Consider the following 26,037-nt stretch of genomic DNA (forward strand, 5'->3'; position numbering starts at 1 on the left):
GCGTGGAGGCATACAAATTTAACTGGAGACTCTAAATTGCTCACATAGCGACGCAGTTAAGCACAACAAATGTGTATTTTGCGATAAAAGCAACACATTTGGCACAGGTGTAGGTTTATATGTTATGAAAATATCTAAATATCAGGGGCACCACCATTTTTCAAAATTTGCCGCCAAATAGGCGCTAGATATTCCAAAGTGTTGCAGAAAACGGATTTTATAACTCTTGATGATTTCCAAGAGGTGTGTTCAAGCTGATTAGATCAGATGTCAGAAGATCACAGACATGTTTTCCCTCTTTATTTTTTAAGGGTGCTTTTTAAAAGCTTTTTACCTGAGAAAAACGTGAAAACCAAATAAAAGGAGCATGGTCACTTCAGAGTCAAAGTTCACTGCCTTGCCTTCCTGATAGAATGACAAACAATGCAACTATAGAATGTCAAGATCTTTGACGGAGATATCGCTGGATAAAGTTCTGGGATCTCCAGTAACTCTAAGATCTAATCACAGTTAAAGCAATACTGAACTTTGGTAGAACTTTGGGTTGTATTGCTAACTAGCCGTGACATATGCCCAACTAAAGGAGAAAATCTTTCAATTACTCCTGTGCTCCCGTGATTGGATTACGGTTTGTTGTTATGATGTGTTAATATGTGTTGTTAGGAAGCTATGTGTTGTTATGTGTTGCTATGAAGCTAGGTGTTGTTATCTGTTTTCATTTAAGCCATGTGTTGTTATGTGTTCTAGACAGATAAAACAAAATAGTGACACTTTTTCCATTTGGATATGAGCAACAATATAGCATCAACATTACACTTTTGTTTCAGTGGAGAAGCAGTGTGTTACATATCAATAAACATTTTAACCCAACTGGTCCAGTGGAGCCAATCACTGCTCACCGATGCCATGTTTATCTGCCCCTCGACTACATTCCTCCATAAAACACAGACTCTTCAAACAGTGTTCTCTTAAAAAAAGGAACAAACTTGGGAGAAATGTCATTGAAAACTACCGTTGGCACATTTTACTTTGTGAGATGTCTTTTAGGAAGATTTATCCCACCTTTAAGAGAGCAGCAGGAGAAGCTGAGGGGGAAATTAATTCTAATGAAGGCGGCTCGGCCTCCTGAGCTGATGAGGTTTATTATTACCCTCCTGCTTCTGCGGCTGCCGCTGAGGACTGTGGCGACACAGATGAGGATAAAAACACTACACACATCAATCAACGGAGACACACTGGAGCCTCTGGTACCTGCCATAGAGGCAGAGATTTAATGGCCTTTACAAACAGCAATAAATATAATGATAGTTAGAAATGCACCGATTTATCGGCCGAACATCGGTAACGATATTCGCCTTGTCGACTGCAATTGGCCTATCTGCAAATAAGATGACATTCGCTGATGGAAGTGGCCGATGTTTTCTGTTGTGTTGCATCAATTTTGTTACGTCTAAATGTTCTGTTGGTCGGTCTCCGACTACAGTAACCAGCTGCTGATTCAGAGAAGAATTGTAATTCCTGTTAATTTTGAAGATTTTTTACTAAGTTGCTGCTGTACGATTTATTAATTTAATAATAAATAACAATTCAGTAAATTTATATTATGTCATTTATATATGTATTTGTTACATTTTGTTTTAAAAGTTAGGAAGGCAATGTTTAAGTCAAGCCTGAGGTTGCCTTACACATCAAAGAATGATCCCAGTCACCTCCACACAGTGAGGCATACAGCTTATTAATTAATTACTCGTATCGGATCAGTACTCGGTATCTGCCGATACGTTGATGCCGCCGCATCGTAGTCCCATGGCTCCGTTGTGGGTTCATCCATCCCGGACAGCTGAGGCAGCGAGGCCGAAGCTGCACCAGTAGAGCGGGACTCTCCATCCGCTCCCCGCTATTAGTCCACTAATTAACTGATCACTGATGGCCTCGTTCTCTCGGACGGATAAAAAAAATAAAAATAAAAATGCTAAAATGGGTCGCCAAATCTACTTAGGTGGCCATTAATATATGGGTGGCCCGCCCAAGTACTCTGTGTGAGAAACACTGCTTATGTTTCTGATCGCTTTTACATTTACATTTAATTTATGTTTCACAAAACAAATATTTTTGTTGGGCTGTAATGAGGCACTGAAACATTCTTCTCACTGCGTTGGTAGTTGACGGCTATAGCAGCTGAAAAGGCGTTTGAGGTAGTTATTTAAAAAATGTATAGATTTTTTATGTGAAAGAAGGTTATATTAAAGGTTGTTTCATAAATTTGTATGACAGCGTAATTAAATGCTGAATGAATTTAAAACAGCTCAGTTATCTTTTTTATATTCAAGATGTCTTTGTTTCCCTGGCACAAAAGGGGAATAAATAACAGCAAAAACAACAAAAACATTGGTACCAGCTATCGGACAAATTGTTATTTTAAACATCGGTATCGGCCCAAAATTGTACAATAGGTGAATCCCTAGTGATAATGTTAATAAGGACCAAAGGCATATTATTGTAGAAATACAAACTTTGCTATTTAATTAAAGCTCTTTTTCTAAACTGGCAATTGATGGTGAGGCGAGGCCGGATTGATAATTATTGCTTTTTAAAAAAATCCATTCATCTTCACAGGCAGATTCAATTTAACTCAAGATAACACATTAAAACTGGACTTGGCGTGAAAGGCACGCCTCCCCGCTTAAATCATTTCTATCAACAACTGCTTAAATCATTCCAGTCGGTGTGTGCGTGGTTTCAGGCAATTGAATCGACACAGTCTCTGGAAAGCCTCCACTCAGCAAATGTGAATCGCTTAAATTGTTGGGGTCGGAGCTACCGTCTGCCAATCAGACCCAGCAGGGTCGGGAATAATTTGTGTGTGAAGGAATTTCTTTTTTATTAAATAACAAATCAGTCTGTTGATTTAACTATATTTCTCTGCAAAACAAGATGAAGAGCTTCGTTCTTCTCCTCGGGCAAAGCACGTTTGAAGACAAATCTATGAGAGTTCAAACTCTTAAAAAGCTTTGTGTGCTGCAGATTTAAACTTTTAACAGCTGAATTTTTTAACTTATTAAGTAATTAGACCCATGTAGCCTCTCTGAGAAGTCAACAACCCACAGAAGCAAATTTGTTTCCTTTTATTCCAAAGCTCTCCACAACCTAATGAGAAAATGTTTTCTGGGCTGGGCTCCCTGCAGAGCATGCAGAGAGCAGTTTATAGAAATGTCCTTTGACTGCTCCAGACAACGCTATGCATCACCGCTGGCTTAAAGAGCAGACAGATAATAATTGTGTCTGTGCCACAGTGAGCGACCCCAAGCCAACAAAACCAGCTCCTTGTTTTAGGAAGCGAGCATGGCCTTGAACCCGACCTTCAGGCCTGACAGAGAGATTCTGGCTGTATTCGAAACTGCCTACTACATACGTAGTATACAGTACATGTAGTATGAAACTGTAAATGCTATTTATTTTGCAGTACGCTAGGACAGGCTTTAGTCTTTAAACAAGCTCTTAAAGCAGCAGTAGGTAGAAATGGAGCATTAAAACGGTCACTGTATCCTGACAGTAGTGCATGAGACAGGTAATCTGAAAAAAATCATGTGCCTCTGGTGTCTTCCGGTGCTCCTAATGGCATCTGCAAGATTTCACAGACCGGAGGAAAACAACCAATCAGAGCCGAGCTGGAGCCTTGCCGTCTATAAGCAGCTGTCAATCACTCGCAAACTCCGATCAAACGGTAAAACTAGGTAGCGCTGATCAAATATGAATCGATATTCTGATACTGTAATGCCTATTTCTTATAACATAAAAACTATCTCTCTGCCCCGTCAGAGGCTGCTCTTTCCCTCGCGACTTTGCTGCTCTGTAGCCGGTCTGTGTGTGTGACTGGCCGGCTGGCGAGCGAGCTACGCCTGCGGGCGATTGTGGAGCTTTTCAATCCCAAAAAGGCAGATAATCACAGGTTCCCGTTAAATTTATAATGGACATTTGTGTTGTGATGTTTAAACATCATCCGTCAACAAGTAAATAAAAGCCTCTTGTCTACAGACCGGTCTCTTGAGAGAGCTCCAGCCAGCTCATAGCGGTCTGTGAGCCTGACTGGCGAGGTAGCGACCCCGGCAGGCGCTAGCTAGCTGTCACGGCAGTTTGTGGAGCTTCTAAATGCCGACAACGTTGGAACAAATGCTCGATTTGCCATCAAATATCGTAAAACTGACAATATTCAACATCTACACAGGGGATTTCTTGCCTCAAAAATTCTCAGAAGTGAATTTAATGATGAAATAGCTACGAAAAATGTCAAAACATGCCGTTTTTGGATGCTGTTATGTGATAGCCTTTACCATTCCAGTGCTTTGCATTGTGGGATACAGTAGGTGAGGTAGACTGGTCCGATGCATACTGGAATTTTTTTCTGAATCAGTACAACATCCGGGTATTTTTGGCATACTGTAGATTTTGCTTGTGTTTGCGTACTGCATACTAAATGCTACATTTTGGTCAGTAGGTACTACTAGTATAGTATGCAATTCCGAATACAGCCACTGACTACACTTAGATGAACAAGACAACTATCATCTGAGCATCTGTTGGGGTGTTTAAGGCACTTAGCCAATCGACACTGATCTGGGTCGGAGGTGAGAGAGGAGCTCAAACACAGAGTGGTCATATTCGAACCCTTCCCTCCAAGCTGCTTTTCCAGCTGGGTGGCTCTGAGCCACAGGAAGCCGTTTCAGCTTGGCAGGGCAGACAGAATCAAAGGCAGAGCGGAGAGGAAACACACACACACACACACACACACAGCAGAAAACACAAGAATCACAACAGAATCCTTCGCATCCAGCCCTGACAAGAGAAGGGAGCAGCACTGACCACACACGCAGGCAACCGCGCTGTTCGGCTGTGGGTTTAGAGGTGCATTTATGGGCATGTGCTGCTAGGATGAGTGAAAAGAAACCCAAGTTTTTAACCTTGGTACAGTCTGTGTCTGGGTCGCTGTCTGGATGTGTGTCTAATTTCAGTACGCAACCACCCACATAGTACAAATCAAATCTCCGGGCAGAGGAAGGGCACAACTGATAAACACGCAGGAGTCACATTGTGATTGTTGAGCTGTTAATGTGTAGGAGGATGAGGACCAGGCTTATACTATATCAACCCCCCTATCAAGAATGTGTGTGGCGGTCAGAGAGCTAACTAACTCCCCTGACCAAGCAACCAGTTGGTACGTGTCGAGACTCCTTTAATAAAGTAAATCCCACCAAGTTGTTATCTGACAGCTGTCTGGGGTAGTTAGCTATCCAGAGGTTCATGCTAATGCCAAACCATCAGCTTCAACAGAACAAGCTGACAGCTGCTCAATCACAGCAGGCCAGAAACTGCAAGTCAGACAGTGGAGAGCGCGTTAAGATGCTCATGTTGGGGACAAGCAGTACTGTCCAACAACATCAAAACAAAAGTCTTTTTAACCGATACTCCCCCTTCTTTGGTGTAAATCCAATTAAAAGGTGGAAAATGTTTAGGGACTCCCTGGGCTGGTACTTTTGGCATGAGAGTATTTGAGCGTCTCTGAGACATCTGTCCAATCTGAGCAGCTGTTTTCAGTAACTGGACCAACATTAGATACAGATAACAAATAGCACTCATCCTGATCCTCTAGCTGAGGTATATTTGGTGTAAGCCATTGGTTCCCAAACTTTAGAGGAGCCCTAAGGGGGGCCCAGAGTTATAAAAGCGGGGCGGGGCTAAATATCAATGAGGCATGGTTCCTCACTGGCCTGCGGGGGGGGGGCTTGAAAATATTTTTCATCCACGAAAGGGAGACCCTGCAGAAAAGGTTTTGGAACCACTGCTGTAACCTATTTTATATTTACTGGATAATAGCTGTTTAAAGTCCCAGTGAAGCGGAAGTTGAAGCGTCTTTACCTTCTCTACTGTGACGTATTCCCCAGTGAAACAGAATATTTTAGCGGTGTACAGTTACTAGGAGGGTTTAAATCAAATCCTTCACATTTGATTAGACCGCTTAAAAGCACGGCAGGCTTAGAATGTTGTTGCTAAAAGTTTCCGATTGATTGATTGATGGATGTCATGACATTATTGGTTAAAATGGGTTGGTACTAGATTACGTAAGCACACTTGATATTTAGTTTTACATGAAGAAATGATTGGATTTATATATAAAAATATTAAGAAATAGATTGTTTTGCATATATTGTTAAATAGCAGCACAATATGACCAGGGCTGTGATCTAAAAGGGTTAAAAAGGCATTTTTCATTTCATCTCGACTTTAAAGCTACAGCCCTTGTTGTTGATCCAAGTAACATGCTGTTTGACTATTACAGTAAGAGCTAGATCTGCACAGCATGTTCAGCTTCATCTAATTTATGTCCTCCAATAAAAGCCTGACAGTTCTCAGAGTCGCAGCACCCCAATTTTAAGTGAAGACATGATCTCGTTATAATTTAAATTATGTTTATTTGATTTATTGCTCAAATCCCTAATTTACTTTGACTTTGCAGCGATTATGGGCCACACCAGTAGGGATTTCATGATACCAGAAATTTAGTAGTCGAAACCAATACCAGTGAAATGCCACGATTCTCGATACCCAATTCGATACCACGTGAAAAACTAAAAAATAAATCCTTAGAGCTAGTGTTAGGAAGTTAAACAGGTCCTAATTCCCTCTCTATTATCTATTTCATATATCTGTGAAAACATCTCCTTCAAACGACTGGATTTATTCAAGTTTCTTGCCAAAAACTACATTTTACAAGATTACATTTGAACACAACATGATAATGTTAGAATTTACCTTTGCCTAATACTCATTTAAGCATCATAATGTCACTCAATGTAACCTCCGTTAATGTTAGCCATTAGCTCCGCGCAGGACTGTGCTGCTTACCGGCTGCTAGCTCTTGTCCTGCTGCTTTCAACACGGATTTGTTGTTCACAATGTAGCATTATCAGGGAAAAAACACGGTGCGTTCCTTGGACAGTTTGATAGTGAGTTTACTGTGTCCTTTCAGATTTTAGACACCGGTACTATCAATTGTTGACACTTTTAATGATCTATTAAAGGGACTGTTTGTAACTTTTTACAGGTATAAATCTATGCGCGCTCGCATGTGGCTACGCTGTTCAGATTCCCTGTGGACACATATCATCAGACTCCAACATAAACTACACGGAAGCACCAAAACCTCAAAGTTATATCTAGTGAAGCCCGTCTTGCAAAACAGTGTTGGCGGCGGTCGCGGGGGAGACCGTAGCTTTGTTCTCCAGGGCCGAAGTCTCTGCTGTATTCTGCTCCTCTGCCTGCTTGCCTTCACTCACCCACCGCGCGCGTTCTCGCTGCACTCTCACGTGCATGCACACTCCACACTGCAGAAGACTTCGTAGCTCTGAGAATATCTAGTGAATGTACAGTGGACGTTTGTGCAGAAATACAATAAATGCTGCAGCTCCTCCAGACCAACAGAGGTTTCCCGTGTCTTGTGAAGTGACGGGGCTCCGCAGCCAGAAACGTTATTGTCTCCGACCGGGTGCCGGTGTCTCCCTCCGGCAGCCGGTTGGAGACGATAACGTTTCTCTTCCTGCTTCAGCTCAGGAGGCTGAAGCAGGAAATGCCAACACTAGTATCAGCAGTGATTCATGGAGAGACCTTTGTCTGGTCAGCTAACGTTACTGCCAAGCAGCTGAAATATAGAGTGATATTGTGGTTTTAGCTGACATGTGTCGCCTCACTGTTTTGAGCGATGCTCGTTCATGTCTATTTAGAGCGAGCACAAGCGCCGGCCCGACGCTGACTTTCGTTGACTTAACGGCCACAGGTGTCGCTGTTAACAAGCATTTCTGAAAGACAAACAAACAGTCCCTTTAAGGAAATTCCTTGCAATTTGCATCCCTACTCTCAACATACAGTATCTTTCTGTCATGGTACTGTAGCTGACACTATATCCAGCCACTCGTGTAAACAGCAAAGCCCAGGCAAAGAGAGGCTGGCCTTCTTACAAAAGCAATGCCCTTGCTTGACCAGACACATTTGTAAATGTGAAACATCCACGTTCTACCGTTTCTACAGCAACTTTGTTGTCATGTAGGATCAAAGAAGTAATTTCTCTCTCTGTTCCCCCATCTCTCTGGCTGTCACTACTGCTTACTGTTCCCCCACCGATTGCCACACTATTGCAGAGAACTCAGTCTCACCTCTCCTCCTCTGTACCGGGGCTGCACAACAAGTGTCTCTTTCTTCCTGCGACTTACAAAGAGACACATTCATATAGCAGAGAGAGAGAGAGAGAGAGAGAGAGAGAGAGAGAGAGAGCTTCACACTTGCACTGTGTTTCCTAAGCGATAAACAATCAACAAACCAAGAGAGAATGTACGCCACATAAGTCAAAGCCATGGGGAGTCAACGGTAAATGTTAGACTGTGTGTCTGCTGCTGTGTGTTTGCTGGATGGTGACCTGTCACCCTCCATTACAAATACAAAATACTTCAGCGCCAACTCCTCTTGACAATCGGTGGTTGCGACTATACGTAGCCAGCCCACGGGGTGCTGTGGAGGTGAGGTGGAGTGAAGGGGAGGGTACCCTCTTCCTAACTTTTTCTTTGGGCTTTGGCTCTCCTGTGCTAAGTGCTAACTAACAGCACATGCTTAAAAACAATTAGGCCCAAAGGCTCCTGAATTGGCAGCAGGAGAGGATGGAGCTCGCCGACTCCTTGGCTGTGAACGGGAACGTGTGTGGACTGGTAAAAGGGGCTGATGCCTCCCATCAGCCTGGCTGTGACCCTGGATGACTCTGCCAGCACCACCGGAGCTCCAGCAGGGGAGTTTAACATGGAGGTGAACCAACAAACAAACAAGCAAAAAAAAAAAATCCGGTGCTCCTAATGGCATCTATAAGATTTCATAGACCCAGAGGAAAACAACTAATCAGAGCCGAGCTGGAGCCTTGCCATCTCTGGTGTGCTGTCAATCACTCGCAAACTCAGATTAAACGGTCAAACTAGGCAGCGCTGATCAAATATGAATCAATATTCTGTCAGAAACATCTTGTGGAGTACTGAATAGCTGTAAAATTAAAAAGTTTGTGACCCAGCAGCCATGTTGTGATCTCTTGAGGAAATACCAAACACCGCCCACCAGCCGGAGCACAGCCAATTGGCTGTCTCTGAACGTTCTCTCTCTGAAATGACCTGTGATTTGCCAAAGTCTAGATTTTTTAAAGCGTGAAAACAGAGCCATGAGGAGGTGCAGAAGTCTAGTTTTCTTTCAGAGCACTTGAATTACAATATGCTGAAAGGTTGTTATGGAATTGTTGCCCAATGCTGCCAAAAACGTTCTGCCTACTGTAGCTTTAAAGTTTAAGAAGAGTGCGATTTCGCCACTCGCCTTGCAGCTGCCCTCCTCCTGCCCTCAGTGAGGCCCTCGCTGCCCCTCACAAAGCTCCTTTGAGCACTGATAGCAGACTGCATACCACAGCTTTACAGTACATTCTTACAGAGGTACAGTATGTAAGAGCTACCACAGGGACGAAGCCGAGAATAAGGCACGGAGTAGACTATGATTCATGGGGAGACAGAATTACTTCCCTCCCGTTCCTGATACCGAGCGGAGGCCTATCTGGCCGCATGTTTCCTCACTGATAAAACCGAAATCCATGACAACCTTGGTGTCTGCAAAGAGCCCACACTGGCTGATGGCAGAGGGCCTGGACAAACATAAGAGACAACTGTCACAGGAGATTTTCTGCTCTGGACAGAGGCCATAGCGCTGCTCTCCCCTTCACTCCCTCTCTCTCTCACTGCGGCGGATATTTATTCATATGCAGAATATTCTATTACAGCACCGTATTCTTCTGAAATGATCCCTAATTAAACACGTCAGAGGTTTTCACAGTCCCATAAAATGGCACAAAGATTAACAAGGAAATGAACTAATCATAGACTCTACATGGGAGGCTAATACCGCAGTTCAATTTTTCATACAAAGCTGTACCTCCAGCAACTAAAGACCTACAGCATATTCCAGACTGGGTAAGAAAGATGCAATCTGTTGCATCAATACACTTATGACTGGTCAGACTTTGCATACTCTGCTTGCATCTGAAATCTCATTCTTTTGGTTACTATCCAAAGCTCATGACCACAAAGAAGGTTGGAACAAAGACTGATCATTAATTGAGAGATTTGCTTAATAGTTCAGCATTGCTGCGGCCAATGCTGAACGATGGTTTTGCAATGGTCGACCTCACAATTTTTTCCACTTTTCTACAGAAATAGACCTAAAATACATGGTGTCATCATCTGCTTTGCATCACACTCAGCTGCAAACACATCTAGTGCACATCAGAAGTTACATTCAGATGAAGGAAGCCACAACATCATCTGCCACCTATAGTCAACTATAGACCACCCAGACTGTCCAGGCCTTTGTTGAGCGTGGGAAGTCAGGAGATCACCAAAGTCATTAGAATTAATTGTCTGGGCTCCATGGTTTCATGGAAGTTTCATAACAATACAGCCAATAGTTTTTGAGACATTTCACTAAAAAACAAAACAAAATGCCAACCTCATGCTGGAGCTCGATGAAAAGTCAGGGGACCACTTAAAGCTAGAGCTGGTAATCTTCTTCAAAAACATTTTTTGTTGTATTTGTTGAAATTCTCATTAAATCCCGACAGCAATCAGTAAATCAAATGCTCTGACAAAAAAAAAGAAAAAGAAATCCGGTATCTGTGGGCGTCGCAGGACTGTTATAAGACCGTCCAATCATTTCATTCGACCCAAATGGACCTGTCTGTTTTTCTACCTGCGTGCACTCTCCCCGTGCAGTCATTGTGCGTTACCAGAGTCTTCCACAAGCTGCTAGCTTGACAGCTGTGAGTGCTAACAATAGCCATGTTTGTTGTTTACGTTCATAATGAAAATTTTTGGGGGAGTGACTTTTGGAAGGAGGCCTGAAGGGACGGGCTGTCAGTGTAGCCGACTTGGCGACTTTCTTGCTAGATTCAGTGATTTTTGGAGCTAGTGCTGCTAGCTACTTTCATTGGAAAAGAGTTGGCAACACTGGGCTGGGTTTTTCGGTTGGATCATTTTTAAAATCCAGCATACTCTTGCTAGTTTCTTAGGATTACCAACCCTAGCTTTAAGTCAATAGGTTTCATCCTCTGGGGACCATGAATATCTGTACAAAATGTCATGGTAATCGATCCAGTAGTTGTTGAGATGTTGTGGTGAAGCGACCAACTGACAGACCAGAATATCACCATTGCCATCCCTAGAGCCATGTTGCTAGTAGGGCTATGCAGTATATTAGAGTTGACAGGGCGCACTTTTGCGCTCTTTGATTTTTCCAATTGCTACCTGACCCCACATACCCTGCAAGTATTACTACTGTTATTGATTTGCTTGTTTTTGACATTACCTTTTGCCTTTATTGTTGCAAGTCTCTTAAGAGCCAATAAAGTTTTTCATTTTGAAATAGTGGACCTGTTTGACAGGCCTTGTATATTGATTTGATTGTTCCAGTGCACAGCAGCAGATTTTAGACAGGAGTTGTCAACTCTAGGCAGCGGGCCAAAAGTGGCATTTCGACTGGGCAACGAATGTTGCCACCAAGACGCTACTGCTTGCATAGTAGACAATAAAGCCGCCATGGATACAGGACTCACAGTCCCTGTTTAGTTCACACCAAACTACTGGTCAATTTCAACCTATACAGCTCTGTGGTTTGATCATCCGTTTCATTTCTTTGTAGGCTCCTTTCTATAATAATGTTAGACACTTATAATAACAATCAGAGCCTGTCAGTGTCAAAAACAAACACTTTTAGTGGACGTAAACTAACGGTACCAGGTTGCCCCAAATGATTACATTGCAGCTCGTTTAGCGGCTGCAGCGCTCATCCTCAATACTGGACCAATTTCAAAAAGTGTCCCCATTAGTCCCTTGGACACAAAAACATGGGGAATTGGGTCCAAGTTGAAAAATACTGACGTTATCCTTTAATACACAGTCCAGACCCCCGTAACTCCAAACCTCACCCCATTGTTCACTCTCATCCTGAATTAAAGGGCAACTCAGCTCACAACAACATGGAAGTTCAGTTCATGTGATGATAACAGAGTATTCTGTATGAACAACAGAAACACAAGAAACTTGATACAGGGAGCTGGACACTCACAGGGGATGAAGGTGAACTGTGGCCCATACTCTCTGTCAGACACTCATACACAGATATTTCTCTCACCATCACTTCATTTGTCTCATTTACTCACACGCTAATGGAAGGGTTGAGTATCAACTGCAGTTGAAAAGAGGAGCAAATGCTACACCTAAGCCAGAGAAAAGGAGCTGGGCTTACTCCCACAGACCAGCAGAAACTTTCAATATGACCTTGGTTTTGTAATGATATGCTGTGCTGACTGTGCATTCCTGTTCCTCTCAGAAATAATAACCTTTCCTTCCTTTTAATTGATACAAGTAGTCAGTGAAAAGGTTGCATGTCGGTCATAACATTTCATAGAAAAAGAGGTGTTACATCTTAAATTATCCAATATATAGCCTTGGGAGTGTAAGACTTCCTGATCTCGATATCTCCCGATCCCATAATGATGAAACAACAGAATAAATCACTGCAGTTAGCGCCTCGGGAAACAAAGGGCACCTAGTTTGACTAAATTTATTTGCAATGACTCACCAACAGCAAGTGTAGCGCTTCTCATAAATTATGCCACTGGTTATCACCCCGCTAAAACTACAAAAAAAAGAGGGATGTCTATTTAAAAAAACATGTATTTAATAATACATGAAAATGCTGCTTTAATGGCTCACAGCAGAGCAGTTCAAAGTTCCATTCAAGGAGTATCAGGATGCTCCGCGCCTGCAGGCCTACCTCGAGGAGGAGGCGTGCTGAGAGAAAATCAGACACCAAATCGCCACATCGTGCTCTCCTTGTCCGCGGGCGATGCATTGGACACGGAGCAAGGTTGCACACCTCAGATTGACACGCTGGCTTGAAATTTCTACTCAGCTGAACAAATTTTGAGACCCGGAGGTAACCTCTGGAGAGTCAACTGTGATGATGCTGTCTGTGGAATCATCAAAAGACTTCTGGACATCCTTATCAGTGAGGTTAGACTTGCTAGCATATATATATATATATATATATATCAAGCCACAGGAGTTCATGATATATAATGCATTTATTCATATATTTAATCATAATGAGTCATACATTAGCGATGCATCAATTAAGCATGCAGTGTGAACTTTTATTATGAAATGTTGCTATAAGGGCGACATGTTTCCTGTTCAGTGAGAACATTCATGTTAGCTGTTACTACAACAGCCGGCTTGATTCTTACCTTTCCGGGAGCTTTGGTCTTATTGTTGTTATTGTGGGACGCCAGATTGACGTCTTCGTGGACGCAGTCCAGCAGCCACAGGAGGAACTCCAGGGCGTCATGTTGGGAGTTACCACGAAACTGTGATCCATACTTGGACACTATAGTCTGGAGAGGAGAAAAGCACACGGGGTTAAAAGGGTCATTTTTTCTACAGCTACATAATTACAATAGGTGCATTTCATAAGCAAGGAAAATGGTACAGCCGCACTTTGGACGAGTGCTTCCAGCTCTACACCAAAGACGAACAGGTAGTCAATCTGTTAACTTATCCTTTGATACCTGCAACAACCAGTGGCTCCATTAACAGCCATGTGTCCTCCTGACACTGAGTCTCCTGAATCCCTACCTAAGTTACCGCACGGAGGCAAAGCAATGTACTGCTGTGGACGGGACCAGCAGCGAAACGTGTTTTAGCCTTCTGAAAGAAAGGACCACTTAAAAAAATCAATATCAGTTTAAGTGTACGCTATATTTTGAATATTTTTACTGCTTTACCTTGTTAAATCCTTCTATGCTCTCTTCAAAGCCACCAGACTCCATTATCAAAAACAGTAATTTTACCTTGCAGAACATGGAAGTTGCTGGTCTACCGCTGCCTCGATCGGATGTGTGTTTGCGTTACTGTGTGACTTTGGTGAATCCGAACTAACCCTTTAAAACACCAAAATCACACAATAACACAAACAACCAAACAGATCGAGGCAGCGGTAGACCAGCAACTTCTGTGTTCTGCAAGGTCAAATTACTGTTTTTGTCAATGGAGTCTGGTGGCTTTGACAAAAGCGATATAATGACTTCTGTTCCCCGTCGGAAAGGGCTGTCTGACGGCAAGGTAAAGCGGTGAAAATATTCTAAATATAGCGTACACTTAAACTGATATTGATTTTTTTTTTAGGTGGGCCTTTCTGTTCGGTGGCTAAAATATGTTTTGCTGCCGGCCCCGTCCACAGCAGTACAATGCTTTGCTTCCGTGGTGTAACTTCCGTCCGCTTCTTCAAACCATCTACTGTAGGTAATACAAAGACTATGGATAAGTACCTCATACAACCCCACTTAAAAAAAATCCGAACTATCCCTTTAAGTTATGATTACATTCCCACTTTATATAGAAACCTTCCGAAATCAACGAATATATTTTTTCTTCACTGAAAAATAAAACCAGTGGTGCTTTAATTGGCTTTTATAATGTGACAGCTTGTGGGAATTAAAGCTGTAGTGGCTACCTGGAGAAGCTAAATAAAACAAGCTATGATATCCTTTCTAAAGAAGTCTCTAACAAAAAATGTGTATCTCAAGCACAACTTGTTTACTGGTTTTGACAGCTCAGGTGTGTTCGTTGGGTAGCTTTACCCCGGGCTTCTCCACAGAACGCTGAACACAGGAATCCCAGAATTGCAAATTTGCACTAACTCTCTTCTCTCGTCTCTACCTGTCCCACACTTTAACTGATGCAGAGTCATTTCAGATTTTGGATTTGCTAAATATGCCTTTGTCTAAGACTTAGGAAAAAACGCTTGTTAATTAAAGTTTTACTGTCAAAAAAGTATTGCCTTCCCCCCCTTTTCTTGCACATTTCAGGAGAAATTTGACATCAAATAAAGAGGTGTGAATAACATTCTTCTTAAAAGTAGGTTGAAGACTACTTTAGCTCACACACAATATAATGTGACTTCAGATGTGAATGGCACCCGACTCAATTAGGCAGGAATTAGCCGCGTGAACCGCAGCTGGCAGCCTGGAGAAGCAAAGGCAGTGATGAGAGATTATAGCGGAGGGAGCAGCAGACTGTAATCATTGCTGCATAATCCACTAATATGCGATATGCCTCTTATAGCTATTACACCATAACGTGATGTAGCATGTCTGATGATGAAGTTAGAGGCCTGCCACTGAGGAGCTGCTAGTCGATTCTCAAAGAGATGAGCAGAGATACTGAATTGAAACACTCTTTTGCTCCTGTAACAACCAGCACTGAAGTGTCCTGGAGCAAAGCGTGCAGCAGCTCAGTGCAACACGATGTAATGTTGCTTTGAATACAAGATAGAGCAGACCGGTATACTCAGGTCAACTCTTCTTTCAAATCATTTTAAAAAAGAGGGCCGTTCGGTATATGAGCAGCGTAATAACTCATTGGGAGTAGAGCCAGGGCTGCGTCTTCAAAGTAGTTTCTGGGATGTGATTACTGACAAGTGCAAAATGTGAACAGAAAAATTCATAAACAGAGAAAAACTGCTGGTGGAGTCTTGGCAGAGCGATAAGGTTCTCTAATCTTCTCTTCTGATCTCGTCTTGAAAGTGAAAGTGAAGCTTCCTTTGCCTCATAGATCTCAAAGTAAAAAAAAAAAAAAGTGATGAGTGTTGCAATCCGACACCGCATCCTTACAATAATTCTAAGATGGGTTGGTCGCAAAATACGAAAAGATTAACACACAGTGCTTGAAGTGGAAAAAAATAAGCCGGTACTCCCCCTTATTCACATGTTGGCGTGGGTATCGGCCGGTATCTTATTCCTATTTATACATCATTTCTTTAAGCATGTTATACTGTATCAGTCATAATCAGTTGTGATTTTATTGCTTTATTATTATACTTGGGCAATGCATCTTCTATAGTAGGCCTATAATACTCCAATAATAAAAGTATATAGTGTTAATAATTAAAGTGCTTTCCTGTGTTACTTGCAGTATTACTCTATAATATATTATAGGATGTCTATAGGCTGGACTCAACAGCAGCCAGCCAGACAGGCAGGTATGCATGCAGAGCTGAAGTGTGTCAGATTCATCCAGGTTTTAGGAGCAGTGCCCCAGTCAGGATGCTCCTACATATTATGCAGCAGGATAAAGAGACACATTCTGAATTTCTATAGTGAATAAAAGATACTAGGAGATACTGGGTTTGGGAGTCCTCCACCAAGAAAATTTGAAGACTTTTTTGACTTAAAACTATGCAATTTCACATTATTTTGGACCATTATTATTACTAGTTGAAAGATTATTTTATTATTTACACATATCACAACCTTCATCTGAACGTTTAAAGCTGCAGTGGGTACAAATGGAGCAAATATGATAAAAAAAAGTTATTTTTATAAAAAGGTCACTATCCTGACAGTAGTGCATGAGACAGGTAATCTCAAAAAATAATCATGTGCCTCTGTGTCCTCCGGTGCTTCTAATGGCATCTGCAAGATTTCACAGACCGGAGGGAAACAACCAATCAGAGCCGAGCTGTAGCCTGCCGTCCAGCTTCCGTCTATGAAAGCCACGAGTCAATCACTCGCGAACTCTGATCAAACGGTCAAACTAGGCAGCGCTGATCAAATATGAATCAATATTCTGTTACTGTAATGCCTATTTCTCACCTTAAATGTTTTCAGAAACATCTTGTAATGTACTGTTTAGCTGTAAAATGAGCAGCCATGTTGAGATCTCTTGAGGAAATACCAAGCACCGCCCACCAGCCGGAGCACAGCCAATGGGAACGCTCTCTCTCTGAAATGACCTGTGATTGGTCATATCCCGTCACGGGCTAGATTTTTAAAGCCTGAAAACAGAGCCATGAGGAGATGCAGAAGTCTAGTTTTCTCTCAGAATACTTGAATTACAATATGATGAAAGGTTATTATGGAATTTTTGCCCAATGATTCCAAAAAAGTGTTGCCTACTGAAGCTTTAAATGATTGTTTTATTATTTACACATATCACAGCCTTCGTCTGAACATTTAATTCTTCTGGAAATGTTTGCCCAAAAAGAGCAGACTCAGAAAACTTTTAAATAATGTTTAATAATATTTGTTCACAAATATTAAAAGTTATGATGAACAGTTCACCAATGGATGTGAACATTATGTTGATAAATTACAGCACCCTCGTTCTCGCCCCCCTCCCCCATGCCGTGCATCGGCTCGTCCAAATGTTCCCCAATTAGTTTTTATGTTCATATGGCTTATTAGGCACCGCGCAAATTCGCTAAATATACTAAGCCGTTATGAATCACCATTATGAATCACCATTATGAATCTCCCAGAGAACCTGATATAGAGAGGGCAGAGAAGAGTACCGGCAGCTTGTGAGAAGTGCCGGTACGCAAGAAAAAGTCACGGTACGCCATGGAGTGAAATGTAGAAGTGCTAGTACTGCGTCCCGGTGAGTATCGGCCTACTTCGACGACTGTCAAATATAGATCTACTTGTTTGGCCAATACAGCTGCCTGGACAGCTGTGTGTCTCGGTTGAGCAATGTTTTTATTACATCAAGAGCATGTGAAATAAAGCCAGATGGACATTTTTTAAACTGCATGTTTGCACTCATATTTTCACTTTTCTTTTCGCTCTTATAGGTGACACGCCTCTGATTCTGGGAGGTCTTACATGCGTATTGTTCGGATGTTGTGGATATATTTTCACACACATAAGTAATTAATATCTGTCATATATGACACTACAACAAATGTTTCTAAATCAGACAGATTGGAGAAGATTCAATGTAGTACAGCAGATCCTTTTTTTTGATGCCCTTGAAATAATCAGGATTGCTTAGCAGAAATGCTCTGCTATTAACCGTGAGAGCCATGGAAACGCAAAGCTGTTGTGCAGCAAGTAATAACAGTAATTACCTCCAGCCTTTTGAAGGTGGCAATTGTCTCAGTGATATAATTGAGGTTGTGGATAAAATGCCTTGTTTTTTTATTGCTCACTGTGGCATAATGGCCACCGGCCGGTTTGTAATGTGTGTAATCATCTAACTAAAAGATAAAGACAAAATTAGAAAACACTCCATCTTTCCTCTGGCTACTGTTATACATTTCAACCATTTATCCATTACTTTATAGCTAAGTATTTCAACTGTTAATCCGTTATTTTAGACAACTATTAACTGCTTAATTTAGCTGTCTATTTCAACCATTTATCAAACACTTTTAGCTAACCTTTTGGACTGTTACTCAATACAGTAGCTTGCGAGCGTTGACATTTACATTTAGACATGCATCACCACTATGAGCGAGATGTGGCGGAGGCGATGTTGCACTATTTGTTCGCTTCCAGTGGGTCTTCTCCGTCAAGACATGGCATTCAACTGTTACTGCTGACTCAATATGTGGATATTTATATCTCAATTGATATTTATACAAATCAATTGAGTTACTCCCACAGACTGTATATAAGATGTGGATGTAGTCATCGTGACGTCCGTCATTGGTTTGCCGTTTTGAAGCCTTGAGTTCGACATTTTGGCCGTCGCCATCTTGGTTTTTGGTTGTCATCATCTTAGTTATTTGCAACCAGAAGTGTCACGAGAGGGTGGAGCTAAGTGGAACAAAATGCTGAATAAGAGATTTTTAGGTGACCGAAATGTTATAATTAACTTTCATGAACTGCAAACACGCTTTAAGTTCTAAGACAAAAACACGGACGACTCCCAGACCGGACGATGCCGTAGTAGTGACCTATCAATAACAAGGTAGCCACGCCCTAAAGCACACCCTGCTTTATGATCTATTTGACTCTGAAAGGGACCATAATTTACTAAATGAACATCATGCTGTATACATATACTGTATGCATGAGGTAATAAATCAAGTGAGAAGTAGGGTCATTTTCTCATAAACTTCTATACAATCAGACTTCTTTTTGCAACCAGAGGAGTCGCCCCCTGCTGGCTGTTAGAAAGAATGCAAGTTTAAGGCACTTCCACATTGGCTTCACTTCTCAGATCCCGGAGTTACTCCACAATCTTTCCACATACACCCTGGCAAGTTTAAGTAACCTCGAGTACATTTAGCCCTGCTAAGGAATCACTGCTCTACTGTACATCTTCTGTGAGCCGTCTGCCTTCCTGCAACCAGCAACATAGATAATCATTAAAAATCAACATGGAGACGGCAAATATTGACACATACCTGTGAGCAAGACCCGCTGTCGTCACAACACGCATTTAGCTTCCTAAATAGGCCCATCAATATCCAGAGTGGGGAGGATGACATTCCTGCTCAGCTCTGCCTAACTCCCTTCGTTCTTTCTCTGGCCTCTCATGTTATGGAAACCGATAAATTGGCTGTTGAGTAACTGTGTGAGTTTCAGGCTTTGTCCCTGTCCAGGCCTCTCTGTGCAAACACACCATCCTGCCAGGGGGGATGCAGAAAAACGCACGGGAACTGTCCAGATCAAAAGCACACATCTGCTCTCAGGTTGGAGAAACGCAACCCCTTCAACTGAGACACATCTGTGAGAGCGGGAGCTCAAGACACATTGGAAATGTGAGCACAAACCAGCACCGAATCTTATAGTGAACATTTATAAAAGCGGCCTCCCTCCTTCCACCTCTCTCGTCCTGCAATACAGGTGGTGCTGGAATGTGTCTGGAGCGCCAGGTATTCAGCAGGACTTTGTTGTTTTGTTTTTTCCCCTGACTGCAGCCAGCTGACCTGCGAGGAAACCACTGCTGATGATTCATTAAGTTTGAAAAACTTTTCATCAAAAGAGGATGATTCCACATTTACAGATCTGAGGTTTATATGAACAGCATTATTCATTTAAAATAAAAAAAAGTGCAGTGCGCAGTGTACATCCTGTTGAAAGGGTAATTGAGATCCCTTTCAACACTTGCCCTTTTATCATCTCTTATCAAAATTCATGTGATGTGAAGAGGGGGGCTATAGGTAGTCTTTTTAATCTGGCTGCTTTAGCTGAACTTTTCCGACAAAGCACCTGACTTTCAGAGGCCTGCAAAGACTGATAATCAACTTAGAACTACAACAGGTTAAATGAGCATATAAGTAAAAACAATCCTTTTTGGAGGATTGTTTTTAGACTGCTTTCTGTGCAACGTCATCACAGAGATGTTATGTACAACAGACCGTTGCTATGGGCGCAGTTCTGATGTCGGACTCTGGCGGACCGTTTTTGTATCAAATTATTGATCTCATAAGTAAGTAGCCGTGTAATAAGCGGGATAATGTACAGCTAGTGGGTCATTGTTGTGAAAGAAGCGCCATCGCCCTGTCGGGGTTTCTATCACTACAATGACCGGCTCGCTGTACATTATCCCTTACATGGTATCTGGTGGTCGGACTCTGCAGGGGTCTACTATAGTTAACAAGAACATACAAACAATACGAAATCCATCAACAGTTGATTACAATTTCTCGACCGGCTGCTTCCCTCTGAATGCACACGCACCCGGTAAAGTTTGTATACAAGAAACCCGTCTATAAGTGGTGTGTGTGTGTTGTCTGGAGTTCCCGCAACTGGGAGCTAATTTTGCCTCTCAGACACAAGCCTCGGAGCTATCTGATTATTTTATAATGCCTCCCTCCAGGCAGCTGTGGTATTACTCAACAAGCAATTTCAGAAGGCCTAAAGCTGCATGAACTCTGGACCTCCTACGGTCACAAACCACAGCCAAGAGGCACAGCGATGTGTGTGTGTGTGAGTGTGTGTGTGCTTTCAACACAGGAAACATTTTATCACACACAAGGGGGAGTGTTTAGTGTTTTTCTTTGAATCTATCTTTTAATCTTGGCAAGATGTTTGCATGCTGTTCTCTCTGATTGTTGTCCTGAGAGTATCTGATATCTGAGTCTTGTGAGATAAGAGGAAACTGAAAGTGTGGAGTTATTGGCAGTAAGGATTCTGGTTGACGGGGGACTAGAGTCTTTCAGAGATCACAACAGATTGGAAAGCAAAAAAGAAATTGATTCTGACTGCATTTCACACGCAGCAAAAAAACAACTTATTTGGCTCTCAGGTTTGCTTCCTCATTACAATATATTCAAGTGTGGGGAAAGACATGAAAGTGCCGACACACAGTAGGGGTCAGGATATTCCAGTAGCCATACTTGTACCCTTTTCTTACAGGGTAATTAGCATTTCCAAGAATAGATCCTTTGTGGAGTTTGTTTTGTTCGCTGCTCCATATTATCTCCTTTTTGCCTTGAACTATGGCTCAAAGAAATCCAAAGCAAAGAGCTGCAGGCAGATAAAATACGGTGGCTTTTCTTTTCCCCTCCCTATCTCCAGCGTGGGCAGAGTAGGAAAGCCTGAGGGTCCCCTGATAGGGCGCTGTCACAGCCCCTGATCCTCGGGGAGGGAAGATTCTTAAGTAGGAAGTGTTACAGTAAATCATCTCCTTCCTGAGCCAGCAACACTTCTAAATAAACACTGTAATGTACAGTTGAGCAGTCACCTGTAACTTAATGTACTCGCCATGCTGTGAGAGGAAATAAAACACTAGTTAGTGCTGCACAGAGCTGCAACTAGGAAGTGATGATTAACTTAAAGTTATTGCACACCCACTGGGGTTGTTCATAAAACGATGCCAGCAGTGTGGACCGTATCACTAAAGAGTTTATTGTCGTAATAAAAGGTCTTCTGATGGAAGAAGTGACCTGCTGACCCCCGTGCCCTCAGACTGCAGTGACTGTAGCCTCGTTATCACCTAGTACACTGGTTCCCAACCTGGGGTCTTCTTGATTTTAAAGGGTGTAAGACAACTTTTTTACAAAAAAATAGGACTGTGATAACGCGTTAACGCAAATTTGTTTTAACGCCACTAATTTCTTTAACGACTTGCGATTTTTAGGTTGTAGCGGGCTCAATTTTAAAGCTAGAAACTAAAAAACCTAAAGAATCCATTGGTACCAACCATGTCATACTAGCTTGTCGGGAAGAAGGCTTAATAACGCTCCAAACTTGTGCTAAATTTTGGCGAGGAAAAACGGTCGTGACCATTTTCAAAGGGGTCCCTTGACCTCCGACCTCAAGATATGTGAATGAAAATGTGTTCTATGGGTACCCACGAGTCTCCCCTTTACAGACATGCCCACTTTATGATAATCACATGCAGTTTGGGGCAAGTCATAGTCGAGTCAGCAGGCTGACACACTGACAGCTGTTGTTGCATGTTGGGCTTCAGTTTGCCATGTTATGATTTGAGCATATTTTTTATGCTAAATACAGCACCTGTGAGGGTTTCTGGACAATATCTGTCATTGTTTTGTGTTGTTAATTGATTTCCAATAATAAATATATACATACATTTGCATTAAGCAAGCATTTTTGCCCACTCCCATGTTGACATACTCTGTTGGTCAGACATATACTCTCCCTTTAAGGTACATTTGGATACAAAATTTGATTAATCGCAAATAACTATGGACAATCATGCGATTGATCGCAATTAAATATTTTAATCGATTGACAACCCTACAAGAAATATACATTTGGCCTATATCTCAGCATTTCATTCATATCTGTGAAGAAAACTAAATGAAATAGTTATTTTTAAAGTTTGGATTATTATTTAAGATATAAACAGGATAAGGGCACGGTGAAGACCTGAACACAAGCTGTATTCACAGAGACTTCCCTCTCTGCTAAACAGCCTCATCCTGCATTAGAGAAGTACGCAGTTAAAACAACCAAAGAGCTGATAGAACAATGGCCAAGTGTCAGGGAGAAGAAAACACTGCATTTGTCAAAAAGAAGAGAAGCCTATTAAATATGAATGATTGTTAAAAAAATACACAAAAAAGAGAATTGTATTAAAAGTCTCTAAATAAACTATTCACAAATGAGGGTAAAATGGAGCGTTAGATGGAGAGGCGGTTTGGTGCGGCGTCTGAAGTTATGTGGGCGCTTTACCAGACCGTTGTGGTGAAGAAGGAGCTAAATCATAAGGCAAAGCTCATGATTTACCAGTCCATCTGCGTTCCAACCCTCACCTATGTTCATGAGCTTTGGGCAGTGACCGAAAGAATGAGATTGCGTATACAAGCGGCCGAAGCTCGGAGTAGAGCCGCTGCTCCTTCACGTCGAAAGGGGCCAGCTAACGTGGTTCGGGCATCTGATCAGGATGCCTCCTGGACGCCTCCCTTTCGAGGTTTTCCGGGCACGGCCAACTGGTAAGAGGCCCCGGGGTAGACCCAGAACACGCTGGAGAGATTATATATCTCGTCTGGCCTGGGGAACGCCTCGGGGTCCCCCAGGAAGAGCTGGGTAGAGTGATGTCTGGAATTCCCTGCTAAGCCTGCTGCCCCGCAACCCGGCCCCAGATAAGCGAGAAAGAAAATGGATGGATGGAAATAAACTATTCCCCATTTTTCTGGGGACACCCTGGAACTCCCACAAGGACCCCTGGGAGTCCCCGGACCCATGATTGAGAACCACTGCCCTAAGGGAAAGGCTGGGAACCACTGAGCTATAGCAGGAAAACAATGAGGTCACAGGGCAAAGCACTGTAGTGGGTGTGGGAAGAGAATGGTTGCTATAGGCAATTATAGCTAATGATGTAAGATTTCAGGCTACTCTGTGTACTTCATAGTGGTGTTGATGGCATACTGTGTGTATAACATGTGATTATGTTTGACTAAACAGTAGCGTACCACTGAAACTGTAAGTCTGCCGTTACCTTAGTACTTTGAATCACTGAACCTACTGTGTCATTAAATTCACTCCCTACTGAGCTCATGTCCACCTGTAGACTGATGCTGCGTTCCAAATCGCATACTTTTTAGTTTTACTTCAGTACGTACTGCAGCTGCCTTTATAAAGTAGGTACTGTTGCATGCAGTATGCATACAATTGGGACATACAACTTTATACTTCATCATAACATTGCACAAACATTGACACTTTTGCTCATATATTCACTGCTCAGAGAAATGCGACCGGCTGTGCGCTCCAATACTCATACTACCACACGATTTAGTATGCCAGAAAAGATTTGGTAAATCATACACTGTAAAAAAAAAAGTGTAGAATAACGGAAATTTTCCAGCAGCAGAGGCGCCAGAAAATGTCTGTTAAAAAACGGAAAAATACTGTCCATTAATTAACATAAATAAACTGTAAAAAAAAAACAGTAATTATCTTTATGTAATTAGCCTTTATTACTGTAATTTTAGAGGAAATATTTTACTTTTAACATATATTTATTGTTAGAATAGTCATACACTGTAAATCTAAGATCATTTACATATAAATCACAAATGAAACATGTAATTTTATGTTGCAAAAGCCCAAATTTACATTAACTCAGAAGTTTTGCAAAACAAATCTGTATTTTTACAAGAACTATTTTTAGAATTCCGTGAAATCCTTTTCTTCTAACATAAATTAATTGTTAAAATAGAGTCATAAACCTCTAAAATATTAATTAATTAATTATCTTTAAAAATTATCAAGAAAAGCTTAAATACAGATAATTACTATTGTGATTAGAAAAAAATACTGTAAATCTAAGACTATTTACATATAAATCACACATGAAACATGTAATTTAAAAAAAAAATTCTGTCATTTTGAAATACAGACAAAAAATGTAAAATTTCTTAAAAAAAAACTAAAAAACCTGGGTTTTTTTTACAGTGTAGTATGACAAATGCAGTATTTTTTTCTGGCTATTCTGACCCACAATCCTCTGCACAGCAGATATATATGAGCAAGAGGGTCAAAGTTCAAGGTGCAATGTTATGACAAAGTAGTATGTCCCAATTGTGTGCATACTGCATGAAACAGTAGTATGTACTTTGTATTGGCAGCTGCAGTACGTACTAAAAGTAAAAAGTAAAAGTATGCGATTTGGAAGGCACCCTGAGTGTTTTTGGCATCATGTGGTGTACTTTGGGTATACCTTGAAGTCCACAGACAGCTGTGGGGTGTACTCCAGAGTCCACAGAGCCCTGACAAGTGATGCCAACTGCTCGGTGACTTCTCCCTTGGACTTCTCCCTCGTCTCATCACCTCTCACCACCAGCCCGTTCATTATGGTCTGACTCAGGTCCAGCTGGTACCTCTCCAGACCCAGGTACTCCGCCAGCAGGTCGGTGTTGCTCAGACACTGGACCACCGCGTTCATGAAGCAGGTGTTACCGTGGTTTTTCAGCCCCAGCACACCTGGGATTTTGTCTGCGTATTGGTAAAGTAGTTTCTCTCTGCCGGTGCACAGTGATGAAGACGTGCTGGTAGTGTTCTTCACCGCTCGGTCCCAGGTCACATGCAGCTCCTCTTTGATGATGATCCCGGATCCGGCGCTCAGGGTGCAAGGTGCGCCGTTTCGAAACCCGCCGTCGTCGTCCTCCAAGTCCTGCGAGTCCTGCGCGTCTCCAAAGTGCGTCAAAGTGCCCAAAGTTTTGATGATTCTGTTCATAAAACTCCCCACGGACTTCAGAGATTTCCTTCTGAAAAGCTTCCCAGGTTTCGGCTTCTTTTCCTTGCGCTTCTCCTCCTTCGATGTGGGCATTTCCTCCTTGACTCTGCTCTGTTTCTCCATGACAGTTTCTCCTCCTCTACTCCGTCTAGTTCTCACACTGATAACTGATGTGTCACTTCTCCGCCAGTGTCCCCCGTCAGGAGGCACAACAACAGCTCTCTGTTATTCCACCCTGCGCTGACGGTAAACCTTCCTCGTCCATCCCAGCACTTACTGAAGGCGTTCATTATCGCTCCGACACACCGCTGCTGTCACAAGCAGCGTCTCGTCATACCCCGGCACCACATCCAGCTGCAGCACTGAGCAGCTCCTCTCTCCTCCCATCGCTCCACACCGAGCCTCCTGGAGAGAAGGCTGCTGATTGTGTGGCTGAACCCTCCCACTCCCACTCCCACTCCCACTCCCACTCCTCCTG

General features: G+C 42.3%; 1 protein-coding gene across 2 annotated transcripts in view; it reads right to left on the bottom strand.

The window, feature by feature from the left end:
• Nucleotides 1-25,969, bottom strand: part of usp43b (ubiquitin specific peptidase 43b) — a 98,810-nt gene extending 72,841 nt beyond the window's left edge. The window contains exons 1-2 of one of the 2 annotated variants that reach the window (XM_037791899.1): nucleotides 25,044-25,968; nucleotides 13,370-13,516 (exon numbers count right to left, since the gene is read on the bottom strand). In XM_037791899.1, the coding sequence (XP_037647827.1) occupies nucleotides 13,370-13,516; nucleotides 25,044-25,682 (786 nt within the window). In that variant the 5' untranslated portion in view covers nucleotides 25,683-25,968. Of the gene's footprint in view, nucleotides 1-13,369; nucleotides 13,517-25,043 lie in introns of both variants that reach the window. The other variant, XM_037791898.1, reaches the window with a different exon arrangement.
• Nucleotides 25,970-26,037: the final 68 nt, after the last annotated feature.

Source organism: Sebastes umbrosus, chromosome 14 (genome assembly GCF_015220745.1).
Source record: "Sebastes umbrosus isolate fSebUmb1 chromosome 14, fSebUmb1.pri, whole genome shotgun sequence".
Taxonomy (NCBI): domain Eukaryota; kingdom Metazoa; phylum Chordata; class Actinopteri; order Perciformes; family Sebastidae; genus Sebastes; species Sebastes umbrosus.